We start from the raw sequence: 19,245 nt of genomic DNA on the forward strand, positions 1-19,245 counted from the left end.
GGGCTGGGAGGGGCGCGCATCCAGGGCGAACGTGGATTGGCTGTGCGGAAGGAGGGAGGCGGGGTCTCGGCGAGGGGCGGGGCTCACTGGCCCCTTTAAAGCCTTGACATCAAGAGGCGGCCCCAGCACCCCCCTTCTTCTGCCCCCCGCCCCCGAGCCGCGGCCATGGACCCGGCGGATCCGGCCTGCCCTGGCCCAGTTCAGCACCTCATTTCGGTGAGTTCCAGGCTTTCTTGGGATTTAAAAGGCGGCGAGTGGAGGGTCTGTAAGCTCTGGGCTGGGGGTGGGCGGTTTGAAGGGTAAGGCTCTCGTGGCAGCCTTGGGTCGGAGGGGGCGGCGCGCCTTCCTGCCCGGACCTAGCTGCCTGCCCCTCCCTCCCGCCGCACTGTCCCGGGGTGGGGGTGGGGGGTCCGGCTGCGACTCTGTCCACCCCTACCCCACCCCCTACCGCCCCCCGCGCCATCCTCGCGCACACTCCATGGCCCCGGAAGGGAAACTTTCGGGACAGGGGGATGTTCCGGGGCCCGGTCTCCCTCCCTCTTTGAAAGCACTGACCTTGCCCCAGCTGCGCACCCCACCCCACCCGCATCCCACTGTCCGGGTGCCGCTTAGCGGTGCGGGGTTGTTGCGCAGGGGGGAGGGAGGCTCTCCCCAAAGCGCAGGCGCGGAGAGGAGCCCCGGGCTCCTCTTCGCCCTCCTTGCAGTCCCCGTGGCCTGGGGCGGTAGGGCGTGGGGAAGATGGGGAGAGGCGGAGAGATCAGGGTCTCTAGGAACAATCCTTCCGTGGCTTTGAGGGGCTGCGGGAAGGAAGGAGGCGGGGGCCGGGAGGCTGAACACTAAAGAGAGACTGAGGGAGGGAGAAGGGCTGGGCAGGGTGTGGGGCCAGGGCAGCGCCTGCAGAAAAGGCTCTCTGGGTCCTGGCTGCGGTGCCAGAAGAATGCAGAGAATTTATCTGTGCCCGACACTCCCCTGGCCTAGGCCGACTAGAAAAGCGGCTCACCGAACCCCAGCCCCCTTCTCCTTATTCTGGGCCCAAGGCCCCATGTCTCCAGTCCTGGCACTGCCCCAAGGGCACGAAGGTCCCTCACCTCCCGCAGGCCTGGTTTTCCAGGTTCTCAGCTCTATCCATCCAGCCTGCCAGCTGCTACTTCGCAAATGCTCGCCTTTCTGAGGAACCAGGGGGGTCTTACACTGATGGGTTCCTGGCTGTGAAGGCAAACCTCTCTTATTCCCTCCCAACCACCCTCGCCCTCTCCACGGGACCTCTTGGCCAAGCACAACTGTCTGCCAGAGGTAGTGGCTGGAGGAAGATGCCTGGGACAGGGGTGGTCCTGGGGGACAGGAGAGAGGGAGTCAGTGTCTAACCATTCTATGGACAGTACTTTTGGAAAAAATGAACCCAGCCTAGTTGTCTTGTTGCAGACCCTCTCTTGGAAGACATTATGCCAGCTGACTCCAAGACCCCTGGTCTTTCAAGAAGGGAGACACAAAATTCACTTCTCGTATTGGTTCCCTGACTTTCTGTGAACAGCCTGGGGTTAGTGGGTTTCCTACTTCAGAGAAACGTGTATTCCTGTCTGGGGATCTATTCCCACATAATTCAACTTTGTTTTCTAAGTCTGTGGTCTCGGCATGAGGTGGCTCAGGCACTCCAGCATCTTTCTCCAGTTTAGGTCTTTGGAACAGAGTGGGAACCTAGAGAGGCAGATGGCCTGGGCTGCAGAGAAGGCTGTTCCACAGTAGGCAGAAACCAGTGTATATGAGGACCAGGCTGCTATCTCTGTGGACTGGGAGTCAGAAGCACTGGTGTCTTCTCTTCCCAGCTTGCTGTGTGACTTTGGCCAAGAGAGCTTGCCTCTCTGGGGCTCTTTTTCTCCTATCTGTAAAATTCAGCAATTGCACTAGAGAGCTCTAACATTCCCTTTCGCTTTTTGACATTGTGTGGTTCCACTGATAAGTGAATCTTAAAGGTAGAAAGGTCCTCTGGCAGGGTGCCTTTGAAGTTGGAAGGGGTAGATGTTGGGTGATACAGTTCTAAGTCATAGTTGCTTAGAACTGGAACCTTGGGTGGAGAGGAGCAGACTCCCTTATTCTGCCTAAGAAGAATCGCTTCTTCTGCCATTGTCTTGCTTACTCTTGGTGGATTGGGGTATGAACTCTTGCTGGCTGGGGTTTGGCCCACCCATCAAGGCCTCTGCTGAGACATCCTGGCAGGCCAGTCTTTGAGTTGGGCCTTTGGGGAGGAGTTGAGAGAAGGGGCAGCAGCCAAGGGCCAGTAGGGTAAGCAGATTCCCAGGAGACAGTTTGCATCTCAGCTGTTGGGACTTGTTTTAGGATCTGAGCCAGAGAGCACAGCACACTCATCCACCCTCTTATGGGAAGAGGACGAGAGCCCTGCTGCTGTTGCCCATCTCACTCCCTGGCCCTACTCACCTCACCTGTGCCCTCCCCCACCCCTCTTCCCTACCCAGTCCCCAGGCAGTGGGCTTAAGGAGTCCTCCCTGCTGCCTTTACCCAGTCCAGCCAGCCTCCCAAGCCCTAACATGGCAGCCAAGCAGCAGGGAGAAACTGCCCCAGCCCCACCTTTCCCAGCCTCCTTCCCTCCTGGGGGTACAGTTTCTCAGGAGTCAGGTTCTCCAGGTTGGGACTTGCTCTCTAGCCCAAGAGCCAAAGCCTTCACGTTTTCCTTGTTTGTTTTCATCCTTGATCTCCCAGGTGCCAAGGGGGATGTTAGAGGAGGTGGTAGTTAGAGAGGCTGTGGGATTGGTTAGACATGGGACGCATTCTCCTGCATTGCTAGCTCTCCTGGGCCTGGGGAGCCCTCTTCCCTGGGCCCTGCTGCCCATGGATTGAAGCTACAACAGGAGGTATTTAGGTTAGACCCCAAGGAAACCTTCCTCACTGTGAGGAGTCCCTGGATTGGAGAATGGAAGCTCCCAGGGAGGTCAGTTTCCCAGAAAGTGGTTAATGGTGGAGTCCCTGTCAGAGTGAAGGATGCGGCTGTTGCTAGGCAGAGGCTGCTGTTTCCTCTTGGGGTGTGGCTCCGAGGCTGGCCAGCCAGAGGCCCCGTTAGAAGCAGGAGGAGAAAGGACCCTTGCCTGATAGCTGAAGAGGGGACCCTGGCCCCGTCAGCTCTGGCTCACCAGAACTGCATCCCTTAGAACAAATGCCACTTCTCGCCCTGCTTCCCCCGGCTCCTCCCCCAATTCACCACCACTACCACAGTCTGCTTTGACAATCCTCACCCGAACCTGGCAGGCTCCTCCAGCCCTAGTCTGGCTGCACTAATGGACTGATTGGATTTTCTATACTTGGAGTTTGGGATTTCTGATTGAACATGCAAATTTATGTAAATCAACCTGGGATCTGCCACCACATCAAAACAACATAGTCATAGGCTGGAAGGAATCCTAGAGACATCTAGTCCAACGCCCTCGTGTTAAAAATGGGGAAACTGTGAAGTCCAGAGGGGGAAGTGATTCATGCAATGATGAGTGTCAGAGGCAGGGCTCCTGACTCTGGTCTAGTGTTTTACATGGTTCCAGCCTGCCTTAATTTCTCATGCATGAGGGGCCTGGCCAAACTTAAAGCAGAGACGGCATTTCTTGAACCTGAGATTGTGGAGAGCTGGACTTTTGGAGGGTCAGAGTGTTATCTCAGGGGCTCTGGTCAGCTCTAACATGCTGAAGAAAAATAACTTCCAATGCCCTAGAGCACCACCCTTAATGTTTTTCCCCAGGCCCTGCCCTGGAAGGTTGGAGGACAAGGTCATTGGTTGCTCCTGGCTTGGCCCTTGTGGTTTCCCCAGAGCTGAGATTGTGTCTGTTCCCAGCATCTCTCACAGTACCAGGCACATAGGCTGTGAATGGCTCCACACAGGCAGTGCCTCTGTGTTGACCCTCCCATCCTCATTTGAGCCTCTGCTGCTTCCCTCCATGGCCATGATGGGAAAAGATCTTTAGTCGTCTGTGACTCTTTGCCTACCTTCCCCTGCCCTTCTGGAGGGCACAGGCCAGCTGGACCTCCTCTGCAGGTTTCTACAACAGTGACAGACCACGCCACCTTGCTATAAGAAGGGTCTCATTATTTTGAAATCAGTGCCAAAGTTGGAAGGGGGTTGCAGAGATGGGCTTGACTCCCTGAGAAGTAGTCTCCCCACTTCTAGACATATTTCTAATCTGATCCACCCTCCCAGCTGCAAGATGCCCCTTGTTCCCACTTTGCAGATGGCGCCCGCGGTGTGGGGCTGTTGGGAGGGCTGAGCGCTCACTTACCCTGCAGTGCCTGTGTGCGTTGCGGAGATCCAGAGGTGCTCAAAGCAGCTGTTGATCTGCTTTGCAGTACTTTGGCAGAGTGAGTGTCCACACACATTCAAGATCAGAGGCCCTGGCCCAAAACGCAGCAGGAACGGAACCAGCACCTTCAGTTCCTCACTACCCAGTGGCCCTCAGCTCCTGTATTCTTAGTTCTGTGTGAGGGGAAAGCCTCCCTGGGCCTCAGTTTCCCAGCCTGTGCTGATGGATTAATAACACATCATAGCTGGGGTGTGGCACTTGCTCAATAATTACCATTTTCCCAGCTCTGGGAGTTAACACAGATGAAAGAAGCCTGAGGAGGCCAGGCTGTTATTAAGGTGAATTATCATTGCTATTATTACTGATTTCTACAAATCCAGCAGCCGCTGAGAAGAGCACAGCCAGGCACACTACCTGGGCCTTATAGCTGTCCTTGGGCTCTGGGATTTCTCCAGTATTCACCAAGCTTTTAAAAAATATCTATCTACGGGCGCCTGGATGGCTCAGTCGGTTAAGCGTCCGACTTCGGCTCAGGTCATGATCTCGTGGTTTGTGAGTTCGAGCCCCACGTCGGGCTCTGTGCTGACAGCTCGGAGCCTGGAGCCTACTTCGGATTCTGTGTCTCTGTCTCTCTCTGCCCCTCCCCCACTTGTGCTCTGTCTCTCTCTATCAAAAATAAATAAAATGTAAAAAAAATTTAAAAAATATCTATATGCATATAGGTAGGTATTTTTTATTTTATTTATTTTTATTTATTTTTTATTTATTTTTTTAAGGTTTATTTATCTTTGAGACAGAGAGAGACAGAGCATGAACAGGGGAGGGGCAGATAGAGAGGGAGACACAGAATCGGAAACAGGCTCCAGGCTCTGAGTGGTCAGCACAGAGCCCGACGCGGGGCTCGAACTCACGGACCGTGAGATGATGACCTGAGCCGAAGTCAGACGCTTAACCGACCAAGCCACCCAGGCGCCCCTATTTTTTCTTTTATTTAAAAAATTTTTTTTAAGTTTATTTATGTTTGAGCAAGAAAGAGAGAGCAGCAGAGAGAGCATCTCAAGCAGGCTCCACACTATCAGCATGGAGCCTGATGTGGGGCTTGAACTCCTGAATTGTGAGATCATGACCTGAGCTAAAATCAAGAATCAGATGGATGCTTAACCTCCTGAGCCACCCAGGGGTCCCTATAGATAGATATTTTAAAAAGAGAGAGGACCCCATTCTGTTTCTCATGCTGATGCCTGCAAGGCTTGAGTGGTGGTGGGTGCTGCTTGGGGCACTCGTCTACAGTTCTCACTGTCATGAAGGGTTTGAAATTGTCCCTCCCTGGGTAGAATGATGAGGTTGTTCCTAGATGAGACTGTGAGGGGCCCCAGAACTCCTGGGGTGTGGCCCTAGGATTCTCAGCAGTCACACTTCTGTGGCCTGATTCATTTTACCCCTAGCTGGCTTGATGTGGGGGCTGCAGGTGGTCCTTTTATGGTCCTTTTAGATAGATATTAAGACCTGTTGAGACACCCCCAGAACCTGTCCGCAGCAGCCATAGGTACTCCCGGGTGTCATTTACCCCAACGTACTCCCATCTGCCCCAAACTCTCCCCTTGCCCAACCTCCCACCTTTGCCTCTGCCCTGTGCGATCTAGAATGAACCCAGGAGGAAGCGGCCCTGACCACCTTCTGAATAGTTTGGTGCTACCATGCTGCACCACAGCCTGGGTGTGAAAGGGCCTGTCTCCTGTCTCCTAGCTCAGTGAGAGCATTACGGGAAGAAAGGGAGTGAAGACTGGTGTCCTTTGGCCTCATCTAGCCAGATCTCCTCACCACTCCCTTGTCCCAGGGACCTGGTCCCTACTTCTAATATGGGAATATCCCCATATTCCCCATTCTAATATCCCCAGCTGGGATGAGCTTTAGAAATCACCTGGGAGGGGCATGTAGGTAGCTCAGTTGGTTAAGCATCCAACTTCGGCTCAGATCGTGATCTCACGGTTCATGAGTTCCAGCCCCGTGTCGGGCTCTGTGCTGACAGCTCAGAGCCTGGAGCCTGTTTCCGATTCTGTATCCCCCTCTTTCTCTGCCCCTCCCCTGCTTACACACTCTCTCTCTCTCAAAAATAAACATTAAAAAAATTAAAAAAAAAAAAAAAAAAAGAAATCACTTGGGAAAGTGGTTATACCTTCTTTTTTTTTTAAGTTTCGTATTGCAGTTTTTCATTAGACATTTTTTTAACATAGTCCAAAAATCAAAATGGTACAAAAAGGTTGAGAAATTGTGCTCCCACCTCCACCCTTTTTTCCTCTACAGATAATCACTTATTTTTTACATAGCCCTCAAGAATGTCTTTACGCAGGGACACCTGGGTGGCTCATTTGGTTAAGCCACTGACTCTTACTTTCAGCTCAGGTCGTGATCTCATGGTTGTGGGATTGAGCCCCATGTCATGCTCAGCATAGAGCTTTTTTGGAATTCTCTCTCTCTCCCTCTCTCTTGTTCTCTCCCTCCCCCGCTCATTCTCTCCCTTGCTCATTCTCTCTCTCTCTCTCTCAAAATAAGTAAAAATTAAACTTAAAAAAAAAAAAAAAGAATACACAAAACGAATGTAATGCGTATTCTTAGGTTTCTTCCCTTACCCAAATGATAGCAGATAGCATATATTGTCTTCATCTGGTACCTGTTGGCAATATCTGGGTGTGCATGGATTTTTTCCTTCCATCTCTGTCAGGTCTCTGGTTTCCAATCTTTACCACCCACCCAGGGCCCCCCAGTTGGCCCCAGGCCATAAGCAGGGTTTGTTCAGCTTTGTATACTAAACGTCATTCAGATGCCAAGGTTTAGGCCAAAACCAGCCTCTGAGGAATTCTCAAGCTCTGTCCAGCAGTTACTATGTGCTAGTGTTGTGCTAAGGAAAGGGCATATATTGGAAGAACCAGTAATCAGAGGACCTGGTCCACCTTGGTGTGTGTGGGAGTGTGCATGTGTTGCCGAGGGGGGCGGGGCACATGGTATGGCACAGTATGAAGCTGGGAGCAAGGGTCTGGGCCCAGGACTGCGATGTGGTGCCACATGACCTGGAAGGCTGGGTTTTTCAGCTTGACCTCTTTCCCAGTCTGCGGGATGTCCTGGGCCCCTTGACTTTTATTATGTCCAAAACAAGAAACCCCTTTCTCTGTCAGATGGTATGGATAAGGCCTCCTCCCCACCCCCACCCCACCGTCTTCTATCCCCAGCTCTGGGCCTGCAGGCTGCTGAAGCTGGAACCTTCCTTTCCACTGCAGGCTGAGGGGAAGTTGGGGGGTGTTTGCTTCTCACTTCCTCTCTAGACGGCACCTCACTTCCTGTCCCTGGGACTGGAAGAAGGCTAAAGCTCTTGGCTTTGCTGTCCCTTCCTCTCCCCACTCCCCGCCCCCCACCCCCTGCTTTCCTGAGAAGCCTGTGGGCCCTGTGGGAGGAAGGCAGAATCAAAGCCAAGGGCTTCTCCTAAAAGCTCTGCCAAGCTCCTCACCTTCAACCCCCTTACCCCACATGAGGGGACCTGTCTTCTCAGCTGCAATCCCTTTCCAGACATGATCTCATCCTTCTATGTCCTGCAGGAGGAGAGAAGTCAGAGAATTCATCCCATTTTACAGATAGGAAAACTGAGTCCCAGAAAGGTTCTAGGCTTCACCCAGGGTCATTCAGTGTGGCTGAGCCAGAACCGGAATCCAGGAAGTCTCACTCCCATTTGTGGGCACAAATAAGAGCAGAGAGTGAGGGTTTGTGAGTGTGCCAGAGCTACTTTTGTTCCCAGGGAAGGCTGCTTTCTTCTTGCCAGAGCTGGTAGCTTAGGAGGTCACCTCCGCGCTCTGGCCAAATGGTAACCACGAAGTCAACACTGAAGCCACCTGGACGTGGAAGGCATTTGGCTGGCCAAAGCCTGTTCCCTTTGAAGAAAGAGGCCAAGAAAGGAAGCTGGGGGAGTCAGCCCTGGGGGCTGGGAGGGTAGGGCCTGCAGGTGCAGCCTGAGAGCCATCAGGCTATGCAGCCTCCCAGGCCCTTTTCCTCTTGGACCTGAGAGCGGATCGCTGATGTACCAGTAGTCAACTCAGCAGTCGCCTCTACTGCTGCCTCCAGGAGCCTCTCTGCCTCCTCAGCTCTTCCTGTGGGACCCAGCACGTGTCTCTGGTTACACCCAGGGTGTTGAAAATATGCTGACTCTGCTGTTGGGTCAGGAGATAGGAGAGGAGTTAGTAACTGGCATGGGCCAGGGGACCAGGAAACACTCACCTTCAAATGCCCTTCAGTCCAGCTGCACTGAGTCATTCTGTTTCCGTACACACCCACAGATTTCTGCCTTCTGTTTATGCCTGCCTTTTGCCTAGAATGACCCCCTTGCCGTTCCCGTGTCCCTAAACCCTACGGGTCTATAAAGTCCCACTTCACTTGATGCCTTGAGTTCTGAAAAAACTGTTTCAACTGCAGCTTACTATTTCTCTCCTGATTTTTTTAAAGTTCTCAAAAAAAAAAAAAAATTCTCTCGTGGGACTTCCTTCACAGTACAGCTATCACCTACATGTCTTATGTCCCCCAACAGACTGCAAGCCCCAAGAGGTGAGAAGAACTGATCCGTCTCTGAGTGGCCCCCCAGTACCCAGTGTTGTGACTCCCACTGAGTGATCTGTTTGGAAATATCCTCAAAATAAATAGATTAGTCCCATTTGCCAGAGGGAACCACTGAGGCTTGGGTGTGGGTTGAGGGCTTGGATAGGGACAAATCTGAAACCATCCCTTCCTCACCTCTCAGCATGGTTTGTCATATGGGCCCTCAGAGCCATTTGGGGGGGGGGCGCAGTTGGGGGTCTTGAAGAGACCCTGATGAGCCCACCATCTCTTCTTTCTGGTCTTATTCTGTCTGGAATGAAAGGAGATCACCAGGTTCAGGGCCTCGTGGACAGAAGCAGTGCACTGGCAGCAAGTGGGGGTACAATTATGTAGGCAGGGCTCCTCCTCGGGGAGCCCCCCTTCTGATAGCCCGGGAAGTCCCGTCTTCCTCATAAGGGAGGGACTAGAGAACAGGACACAGTACAGTTGGTCCTGCAGGAGGCACTTGAAGAAGACAGATCAATGTGGGCAGCATCAGTTCAGGACAGCTTTTCAGGAGAATTGCTCTGGGGCCAGGGCAGGGCTTCCAGGACTGTGCTGAGGGCTTTGGTCTGTCCCCGAGGCACTCAGAGGTCATGGGAAGATTTGAGGCAGGAGGGACACAATTAGACTTACAGTTTTAGAAAGATGATTGCTCTGGTGGAGCTTCTTGGAAAAGTGATTGTGGCAGGGAAAATATAAGATAAGTCTGGAACATTTTATGGTGCCAGAAAGTAAGCAGATGTTAAAAAGTAAATACATCTTCGGGGCGCCTGGATGGCTCAGTCGGTTGAGCGTCCGACTTCGGCTCAAGCCGTGATCCCACAGTTCATGTGTTCGAGCTCCACATCGGGCTCTATGCTGACAGCTCAGAGCCTGGAGCCTGCTTCGGATTCTGTCTGTCTCCCTCTCTTTCTGCCCTTCCCTCACTCACGCTCTCTCTCTCTTTCTTTCTCTCAAAAATGAATAAATGTTAAAAAAAAAATTTTTTTTTAAGTAAATACATTTTCTTTGTATGGGGGCATGTTGAAAGGATACAGGAGCCAGCCTGAAAGAGTTCTCCATGATCAAGGCTGGAATTTAAGCAATGAAGTCAATGATGATACTATTGGATTATAATCCAAAGAATAAAATATCCATGAGTTTGTGCTAATATAAATATGTAATTAGGTAAATCAGTGGCAGTGAAGGGACGGCTTTTCCTTATAGAAAACTTCTCATTAATAAATGTGTAAGGAATGAAGGCAATCAAAAATTATCATTAGAATGCTACAGCAATTGCTGTGAGCAAGATCCACTGATGAATCCTAAAATTAGTGGGTGAGAATTTAAGAAGAAACAGGGTGTTTGCATGGTCAATAAGTATTGCCCCCCAAACTGGTTACTAATTACAAAACTTTACAGTGGATAAACCCACTAGCAGATACCGTCTAACCAGGTGGTCAAGGTTAACCTCACCAGTCATAAGACGTTGCAACATTATACCCCTGATATAATGCACTGAGAAGGGCACCCTCTATGGTATTCCTTCTAAAAATTCAGAACCTCAGTCTAACTGGAGAAAACATCAAACAAACCCCAATAAGGGAACGTTCTGTAAAATACTGACCTGATCCATTCCCTTCCCTTCCAAAATGTCAAGGTCATGAAAGACAAAGACTGAGGAACTGTCATGAATCATAGGAGAATAAGGAGATTTGGTGATTAAATACAGTGTGGGATCCTAGATTAGATGTTGGATTAGAAAACATCAGTGGAGTGGACATCAGTGGAAAAACTGGTAAAAGCCAAATAAAGTCTGTGGTTTGGGTGTTTGTTTGTTTTTTTAATTGTTTTTCTTTTTTTTTATTTTTTTTATTAAAAATTTTTTTTTTCAACGTTTATTTATTTTTGGGACAGAGAGAGACAGAGCATGAACGGGGGAGGGGCAGAGAGAGAGGGAGACACAGAATCGGAAACAGGCTCCAGGCTCTGAGCCATCAGCCCAGAGCCTGACGCGGGGCTCGAACTCACGGACCGCGAGATCGTGACCTGGCTGAAGTCGGACGCTCAACCGACTGCGCCACCCAGGCGCCCCATTAATTGTTTTTCTAAAGAAAGGTATAGAACAGTGAGAAGAACATGGTGCTATGTCTATTTTTTTTTAAGTGTGTGTGTGTGTGTGTACACAACCCTACAAAACCATGCTAAGTTTTAAAATACACACAGAAGTAGAAGTGCAAGATGGCTGGGGCAAGGGCAGGGAGGAGCATCGTAAAAAAGGGAAAAGTCATCCAGGAGAAAGTGGTCACCATCAAAGACAAGCTATAGAATGGGAGAAAATACTTGCAAATAATAAATAAGAGACTTGTGAGGATTTTTTATATATATTTTGAATACAACTCAATTAAAAAACATAATTGGGGCACCTGGGTGGCTCAATCGGTTAAGTGTCCAACTCTTGATTTTGGCTCAGGTCACCATCTCACGGGTACATAAATCCGAGCCCTGCATCAGGCTCTGCGCTGACAGTGCAGAGCCTGCTTGGGGTTCTCTCTCTCTGCCCCTCCCCAGCTCTCTTTCTCTCTCTCAAAATAAATAAACATTTAAAATGATAATAATAATAATAATAAATTTTAAAACCCCATATAATCTAATTAAGAATGAACAAGGATCTGAATGGACATTCTTCCAGGGAAGATACACAGATGGCCAATAAGCACATGAAAAGATGCTCAACATCACTAACTGGGGAAGTAAAAATCAAAACCAGAATGAGATATCGTATCACACTTGCTAGGGTGACTAAAACCAGGAAATCAGACAATAACAAGTGGTGAGGACATGGAGCAACAGAGAAACACTTGTACACTGTTGGCCGGACTGTAAAATGGTACATTCAGTTTGGAAAACAGCTTGGTAGTTCCTCCAAAAGGTAAACCTAAAGTTACCATAGGATCCAGCAGGTCCACTCCTAGGTATATACCCAAGGGAAATGAAAACATAAATCCACATGAAAACTTGCACATAGATGCTCATAGCAGCATTATTCGGGACAGCCAAAAAGTGGAAACAGCCCAAACGTCCATCAACAGATGAATGAACAACTGATAGCGTAGCCGTACAATGGAATATTATTTGGCCATGAAAAAGGAGTGTAGTACCGATATGTGCTTCGACGTGGATGAACCTTGAAAACGTGCTAAGTGAAAGAAGCCGTTAACAAAGACGACCTCTACTACGATTCCGTTCATACGAAATGTCCAGAATAGGGTGATCTATGGAAACAGAAAATAGATTACTGGTTGCCTAGGGTTGAGGGTGAGGGGATGCTAATTAAAGGGTAATGAAAACATTCTGAAGTTGTCACAGTTGCATATATCTGTGATTACACTACGAACCATTAATTGCACACTTTATTTTTTTTTAATTTTTTAAAAAATTTTTTAATGTTTGATTATTTATTTTTGAGACAGAGAGAGACAGAGCATGAACGGGGGAGGGTCAGAGAGAGAGGGAGACACAGAATCTGAAGCAGGCTCCAGGCTCCGAGCTGTCAGCACAGAGCCTGACGCGGGGCTCGAACTCACAGACCGCGAGATCGTGACCTGAGCCGAAGTCGGACGCTCAACCGACTGAGCCACCCAGGCGCCCCTGATTGCACACTTTAAATAGGTGAGTCGTATGGGATGTGAACTATGTCTCACAACTTAAAAAGGGGCACCTGGTGGGGCGCCTGGGTGGCTCATTCGGTTGAGCGTCCGACTTCGGCTCAGGTCACGATCTCGCGGTCTGTGAGTTCGAGCCCCGCGTCGGGCTCTGTGCTGACAGCTCGGAGCCTGGAGCCTGCTTCGGATTCTGTGTCTCCCTCGCTCTCTGCCCCTCCCCCACTCGTGCTCTGTCTCAGAAATAAACATTAAAAAAATTTTTGTTTAAAAAAAGGGCGCCTGGGTGGCTTGGTCAGTTAAGTATCCAACTCCTGATATCGGCTCAGGTCATGATCTCACAGTTCATGAGATCAAGCCCTGGGTTAGTCTCTGTGCTGACAGCATGGAGCCTGCTTGGGATTCTCTCTCTCCCTCTGCCCCTCCCCCACTTGCACATACTCTCTCTCTCTGTCTCTCTCTCAAAATAAACATTTTTTTTAACCTTAAAAAAAAAAAAGTCTTGAGGAAGTGGCCACTAGAGGCACTTGTGCCTGAGAAGGCAACGGGGATGGGAAAATACTGTATGGATTTAGCAGTGTGGCAGTTACTGCTGACATTGGACCAGGCTGAGGAAGGAGTAAGACGTGAGGAGGGGTTTTTTGGTTTTTTTGTTTTTGTTTTTGTTTTGAGAAGTTTGGTTGTGGAAGGCAGAAGAGGGCAGCATCTGTAGAAATGTCGGGGGGAAAGATTATTTTTCAGATGAAAGACAGCCTCGGAAGTTTTAAAGGCGGGCGGGGAAAGGTCTCTTCAGGAGGTAAATACTCAAGACCTAAATGGGGATGGGCCCGGGGCAGGAAGGCCTGACCTTCCCTGGGAAGATGACATCCCCTCTGCTGTCAACGGGAGGAGATGAGGAGGTGGGAAGAGATCTGAGGGGTTTTCCCTCTGCTGATTTTGACCCTCTGGGGAAACCAGGGCAGGTGACAGGGCAGGCGACTGAGGGAGTGGAGTAGGCGTGAAGCCCTATATACTGCAGATCTAACAGGGAACTGGGGTAGGAGTGCCGGGCAGGACTGGCGGTGATCTGGCTGGGACGGCTTTCTTTTGGTGAGGAGAGAATAAGAAATAACGTAAGCAAAAGCCTGGGGACAGGAGTGAGGGTCCAGTCCTGTCCTACCCCATCCTCTAGACTCTGTGTGGAAAGAAAGCATTGGCCCAGAAGGCTCAAGTCAGGGAATCCTGGCGATCTAGAACTCTACCATCCCGTAAAGTAGCTGCATGTGGTAATTCAAATGTAAAATGCAGTTACTCAATTGAACTAGCTACATGTCCTGTGCCCAATAGCTACATCTAGCCAGTGGCTACCATATTGGAGAGTATAGAGTAAACATTTCATCATCACAGAAAGTCCTATCGGAAAACACTTCCAGAAAAGTGATTCTTGGGTCACCTGGGTGGCTCAGTCAGTTAAGCGTCCGACTTCGGCTCAGGTCATGATCTCACGGTTCGTGAGTTTGAGCCCCGCGTCAGGCTCTGTGCTAACAGCCCAGAGCCTGAAACTTGCTTCGGATTCCGTGTCTCCCTCTCTCTCTGCCCCTCCCCCGCTCATGCTCTGTCTCTCTCAAAAATAAACATTAAAAAAAAAATTTTAAACAGAAAAGAAAAGTGACTCTCAGGCTGTTTTGACCTGAGGACCCCTCCAACCTCTAAAAATGTGAGGACCTCCAAAGAGCTTGGTTTATATAGGTTATACCTATTGATATCTACTGTCATGTAAATTAGAACTGAGAGTTTTCAACATCTAATTAAGTTAAAATAATAATAAACCCATTACATGTTGACATATTTTAAGTAACTGTATATTTTCCAAAGCAAAAAAATAGTGAAAAGAATGGCATTGTTCTTCATTCTGGCATATCTGTCACGTCTGACAATAAAAGGCAGCTGGATTCTCATATCTGCTTCCGTATTCAGTCTGCTGTGATATCACATAACACATAGTCTCTGGAAAATGCCACTGTATACTCAGAGAATGAGAGTTAGTGTAGTATCTACGTTAATGTACATTAGTATAATATCTACATGAGAGTAATGTAGAATAGTGTCTTAGTAGTATTATGAAAATAGTTTTGATTCCGTGGATTCCTTGGAAGAACGTCAGGGCCCCTGGACCGCATTTTGAGAACATGGTTCTAGAACAGCTTCCACTTGGCGTAAAGGAACTTGTGAGAGACTAAAGTGATTTGCCTAAAGTCACACAGCAAGTAAATTGCAGTGCTGGGACTAGACTCTAAATCTTCTGCCTTTTGGCTAAGATGGGTCCAGCTGGGCTTTTGGGAGTGGGGACTAGGCTTCTGGGCCACAGAGCCCCTGGCCATGTGGCCCTATAAATAAACACTTTGTGTCTGTGTCTGAGCCCCTTTCCTCTGCCTACCCCCAGCAGCTGCTTTTTGTTGTTGTTGGGTTAAGCTGTGGGCAGGGAGCATGAAGGAACTAGGAGAAGAGAGGTAAGGGGTTTTGAAGTCTAAGACTTTGGGGCTCAACTGCCCTTCCTCTGGCCTGCCTGGAGAGCAGAGGACTGAGGTTAGAAAGAACCCATGGGCGCCTGGGTGGCTCGGTTGGTTAAGCGTCTGACTTCAGCTCAGGTCATGATCTTTAGGGTCATGAGTTCGAGCCCTGTGTCAGAATCTGCGCTGGCAGTGCGGAGCCTGCTTGGGATTCTTGCTGTCTCCTCTCTCTGCCCCTCCTCTGCTCGTGCTTTCTCTCTCTCAAAATAAATAAATGAACTTAAGAAAGAAAGAAAGGAAGAAAGAAAGAACCCACACCATGGGATGGAAGCTCTTGCATCCAAAGTCCTCTTGTGAAGAGGAAGTTGGAAGGAGATGCTGGGGGCCCCTTCCCCATGGACACAAGCCTCTCAGTAGGGCTATTGTGTCTTGGGGCCAGTTGTCGGGAGGAGGGAAGGAAATTCTTGTCTGTCCTCTTTCCACGAGGGGGGAGGAGACCAGTTGGAATTCTTAGGGCTGAAAGATGCTTTGGGCAGGGATTAAGGTGGCTGCTTTCAGGCCAGGAATGCCCTGGGGCCTCAGTCCCTCTATCCCTCCCCGACCCAGGGCTGATACTGTCTGGAAAGGAGTGTTTGCTGTGGGTGCAGAAGTTGCTGTTTACAAGTGGACTCTTGGGTGTGACGGGGATTCCAGAAAGCAGCTGGGGGATGGGGGGGAGCAGGGGGGAAACGGTTGTTGTTACGGATGATTCTGTTATTAAAGTGAGCTTCTCCATCTCTGCCTTCCCACAGCTGCCCCCTCTCCCCCACCCCCTGGTCCCTGGCTTCTCTCCCTAAAGGACTCTGGGGGGAACAGCTGGTGAGTGAGGGGCTCACTGGGGCCCAAAGCCCTTGGCTAAGGGCCAGGGTGAGGGAGCATGGAAGTCAGGCTTGCTGCCACCTCTCTAGTCTCTTCCTCCCAGGCCTGGCCTTGGAGGGCAGGGAGGGGTCTGTGCCCCGGCTGGGGAGAGGGTGGGCACTGCAATCCTTACTCCTTTGATCTGTCTGAAAGGCCAGGACAGTCAGCTCTCTTCTGGGCCCTGTGACTAGGCCAAAGAGATCGTGTCACCCAGATTTGCTCAGTGATTGGGCTGAACCAGCTGTGTCCCCAGGTTACCCAGACCCCCTTGAGCAGCTGCTCCCCCTCCCTGTCCCTGGCTGCTGCTTACTGCCCCAGCTCTGGTCTTCCTCCCTTCCCCTTCCTCCCTCCCCTCAGCGGCACTGAGGTCACCTCCCTCTGAATCAGGCCTTTGTGGGGGGCGGGGCCACCCGTTGGCAGTTCTGGCGGGAGAAGCCTCCAGTTCGAGTTGGAGCTCCCACCTCCTGCAGCTCCATCTCTACCCAGCATGGCCGGCCTCATGTGTTCCAGACCCAACATCCAACATCCAGGCGTGTCGTGGGACCACCGGAGGAATGTTTGAAACCAGGGCCACCCTGAAGCACCCAGATTGGGGGTTTTCCAGGCCGGGGGGTAGAGCTGAGCACAGAAGCTGTGAGTAGGAGTTGTGGGGCCCGAGGGAGGATGGGGAGGGGGTGGGGGTGCAGCCCCTGGGAGAGGGGCCCCCACTGACACCCAGCAGGGGGAGCTACTGGGGAGCCAGTCTGGGTTGGTTTTCTTCCCATGAGATTGAGGCTGAAAACCCAGACTCTGAAGGGCCAGATTCCTAATTAGGCTCAGATTGGGAGCTGGAGGGGGTACTCTCTCGATTCCCTAGAGGAGAGTGAGGCTGCAGGAAGTTTTCTTTTCACCATAGGAATCTTGAACTTAAACTGGGGTCCTGCTTACAGCACACTCTGCTCCTGGCACCAAGTTTAAGTGTCGACCTCTTCCCTGTGACTCGATAGCGATCCGAGCTGACAGCTTCCTGCCCTCTGCTTGTGGCCCTGCAGATGAAGAGAAGGCCTCTGGGCCTGAGTTGGCCAGACCACCTCGACTGAGGGCAGAAAACTTCTCCCCAAAGCGAGGTTGAGTCACGGTCTGCCTTCATTTCCGGAGCCTCTCCTAAGCCCAGCTGGGGATCCAGAGACAGACGCGCGTGACAGAGCTGTTGCTTTTGGGTGGCTCATCACTTGGAGGGTCTCCTCGAGGTCACGGTGGGACTCAGGCCTCCCTGCCCTGGGATCCACAGAGGCTCAGCTCGAGAGAGTGGCAGCGGTCAGCTCTGTGGTGTGTTTGGGTCCCCACCCTCCTCAACACACATAAAACCACATACATAATCCACTGCCAGTCCCCACGATCTGGGCCTCATGGATGTGTTTTTACTTTTGTTGTTTTAGGAAGAGAGATTCTCCTAAACCGTCTTCGCCCTGAGTTTGGTTTTTGCTGTTGTGTTGGGAGCACAAAGACTCTGGCTCTTCTCAGCTTTAGCTCTCTCCCTTTCTGGCCCCTGGAGACCGACCTGTTCACCCCACTCCTTTCCTTCGCCCTCCCAACTTTGTCTCTCCCATCCCCCAGCACTCCTTCTGCAACCCCAACCCCACTATTCCCGGGGAGCGTCTGCAGGGAAGAAATGGTGAGGGGATTGAGGGAAGGCGAGGAAACCGTGGGGACAGTGGGAGCCTCTGACTCAAAGGATCTGAGCTGTGCTGGGGGAAGGGTGGAACTCGAATGGCGGAGGTAACCTGAGGCCTTTTTTGGTTGTAACCCCTATTTATGTATGTGGGAAGGGGAGGATATTTCCTGAATTTTTTTCATTTTTTTCCAAGCCTGTCCATTTCTAAAAATATCAAACACGATAATGTCATGAGGCATATGAAGTTCTACTTGATACATTTTTTATGATGTTAAAATAACAAAGGACTTTAGATTGTTGTGGAATGTTTAAAAATAAGTGTTACAAGTTTTTCCTTTTCCTGCACTTTCCAGAAGCCCCCTTTCCCAGTGTCACATAAACACGGGCACACACTGTCTCTTACTTGCAAAGAAATGGTTCTCTCCTTTTGCAGTTGCCCCTTTCTCCCTCTAGGGTGGGGAGGGGTTGGGGAGGAAGAGGGCCCTGAGTGCAGCCAGGCTGGGGCTGCACTTTCAGATCTGTGGATGCCCCTACTGCCCCGACCCCACAGGGAGGAGCCTGGGACTCAGAGTCCCTTACAGGTGAACAGACAGTAGCAGCAGGCTATGAGGCAGGACTTTGCATCGTGTCTCTGTCAGGATGTGATCATGAAAATCCTCCATTTACCGAGTTCATGCAAGATACTCTATACATGATCTCATTTCATCCTCCAACAACCACGTGGGCTAAGTATTCTTACGCCCATTTTATAGGTGAGGAAACAGAGTTTGTAGAGTCAGGATTCTAACCCGGATCCGTCCACGTGCAAAGCTCCAGGAGCCCTGGGACTGTATGGAGCTTACAGAATACAAGGAGCTTACGGTACAACTTGTGTGTGTACAGAGAGGCCTCATGGGAAGGAGGAAAAGGAGGCCTGTCCAGTGTGCATTGTGAACCGGCGTGTATGTCTTGGGAAGCATCCTTTGCCTCCAGTAACTGCTTCCTCAACCCAGGCCGGTAGCCCCGCTCCCCATAAAGTTGTTAGGAGACTCAGATGTAGGAGTGCATGAGAAGGTGCCAACACACTGCTCAGCACGCAGGGTACACGCGGTGTATGTGAGCGTAACTCCTGCCCTTTGGTTTCCTTAGCTCGAATACAGGTGTTGACAGTAACATTCAATTCCTTTTGTGGCTGTGGGGATTAAAGAAGACGATGTGTGTTGTGGAAGGGCCCCAAAGCGTCATGTGTTGCTGTTCACTCCTATCTCTCATCTGAGTGATTTCTGGCTGAAAGCCGGGGACCTTCGCGCTGACTCTTTTCTGTGTCTGGAATGCTCTTCCCATTCCAGGGTTTCCTCTGGACTCCACTGAGGTCTCTGCTTCGGTGTCACCTGTCAGTGCCTTGTTGGGACCCAATGTGCATTCATTGGTTTATCTGTATATTATGTGCCTCTCCCAGTGGAATGGAAGCTTCATAAAGGCAGAGCTCTCTCTGGCTTGTTCACCCCTATGGCCCAGTGCCTGGTACATAGCAGGAGCCGAATAAATGCTTGTGGCTTGCATGGCTAACATCGTCTCCCTCTTTCTCAACAGCCGAGGTGACCATTCTGGCTTCTAGAGTGTGTGCCAGCCTGGGTGAGGAGGCAGAGACAGGTGAGGGGCTTTGAGCC

General features: G+C 50.7%; 1 protein-coding gene across 6 annotated transcripts in view; it reads left to right on the top strand.

The window, feature by feature from the left end:
- The first annotated feature begins 105 nt into the window (after positions 1-105).
- NCKAP5L (NCK associated protein 5 like) overlaps positions 106-19,245 on the top strand; it is a 32,799-nt gene continuing 13,659 nt past the window's right edge. For 2 of the 6 annotated variants that reach the window (XM_086713451.1, XM_086713452.1), the window contains exons 1-2: positions 16,668-17,250; positions 19,169-19,228. Coding sequence is in view for 1 of the 6 variants with exons in the window: in XM_086713449.1 (XP_086569575.1) it covers positions 16,497-16,575; positions 19,169-19,228 (139 nt within the window). In the remaining 5 variants the exon portion in view is untranslated. Of the gene's footprint in view, positions 217-16,452; positions 16,576-16,667; positions 17,251-19,168; positions 19,229-19,245 lie in introns of those variants that run through there. The other 4 variants (XM_086713449.1, XM_086713455.1, XM_086713450.1 and 1 more) reach the window with 4 other exon arrangements.

This window comes from Puma concolor, chromosome B4 (genome assembly GCF_028749965.1).
Source record: "Puma concolor isolate L17-30 chromosome B4, mPumCon1.1.hap2, whole genome shotgun sequence".
Lineage (NCBI taxonomy): Eukaryota > Metazoa > Chordata > Mammalia > Carnivora > Felidae > Puma > Puma concolor.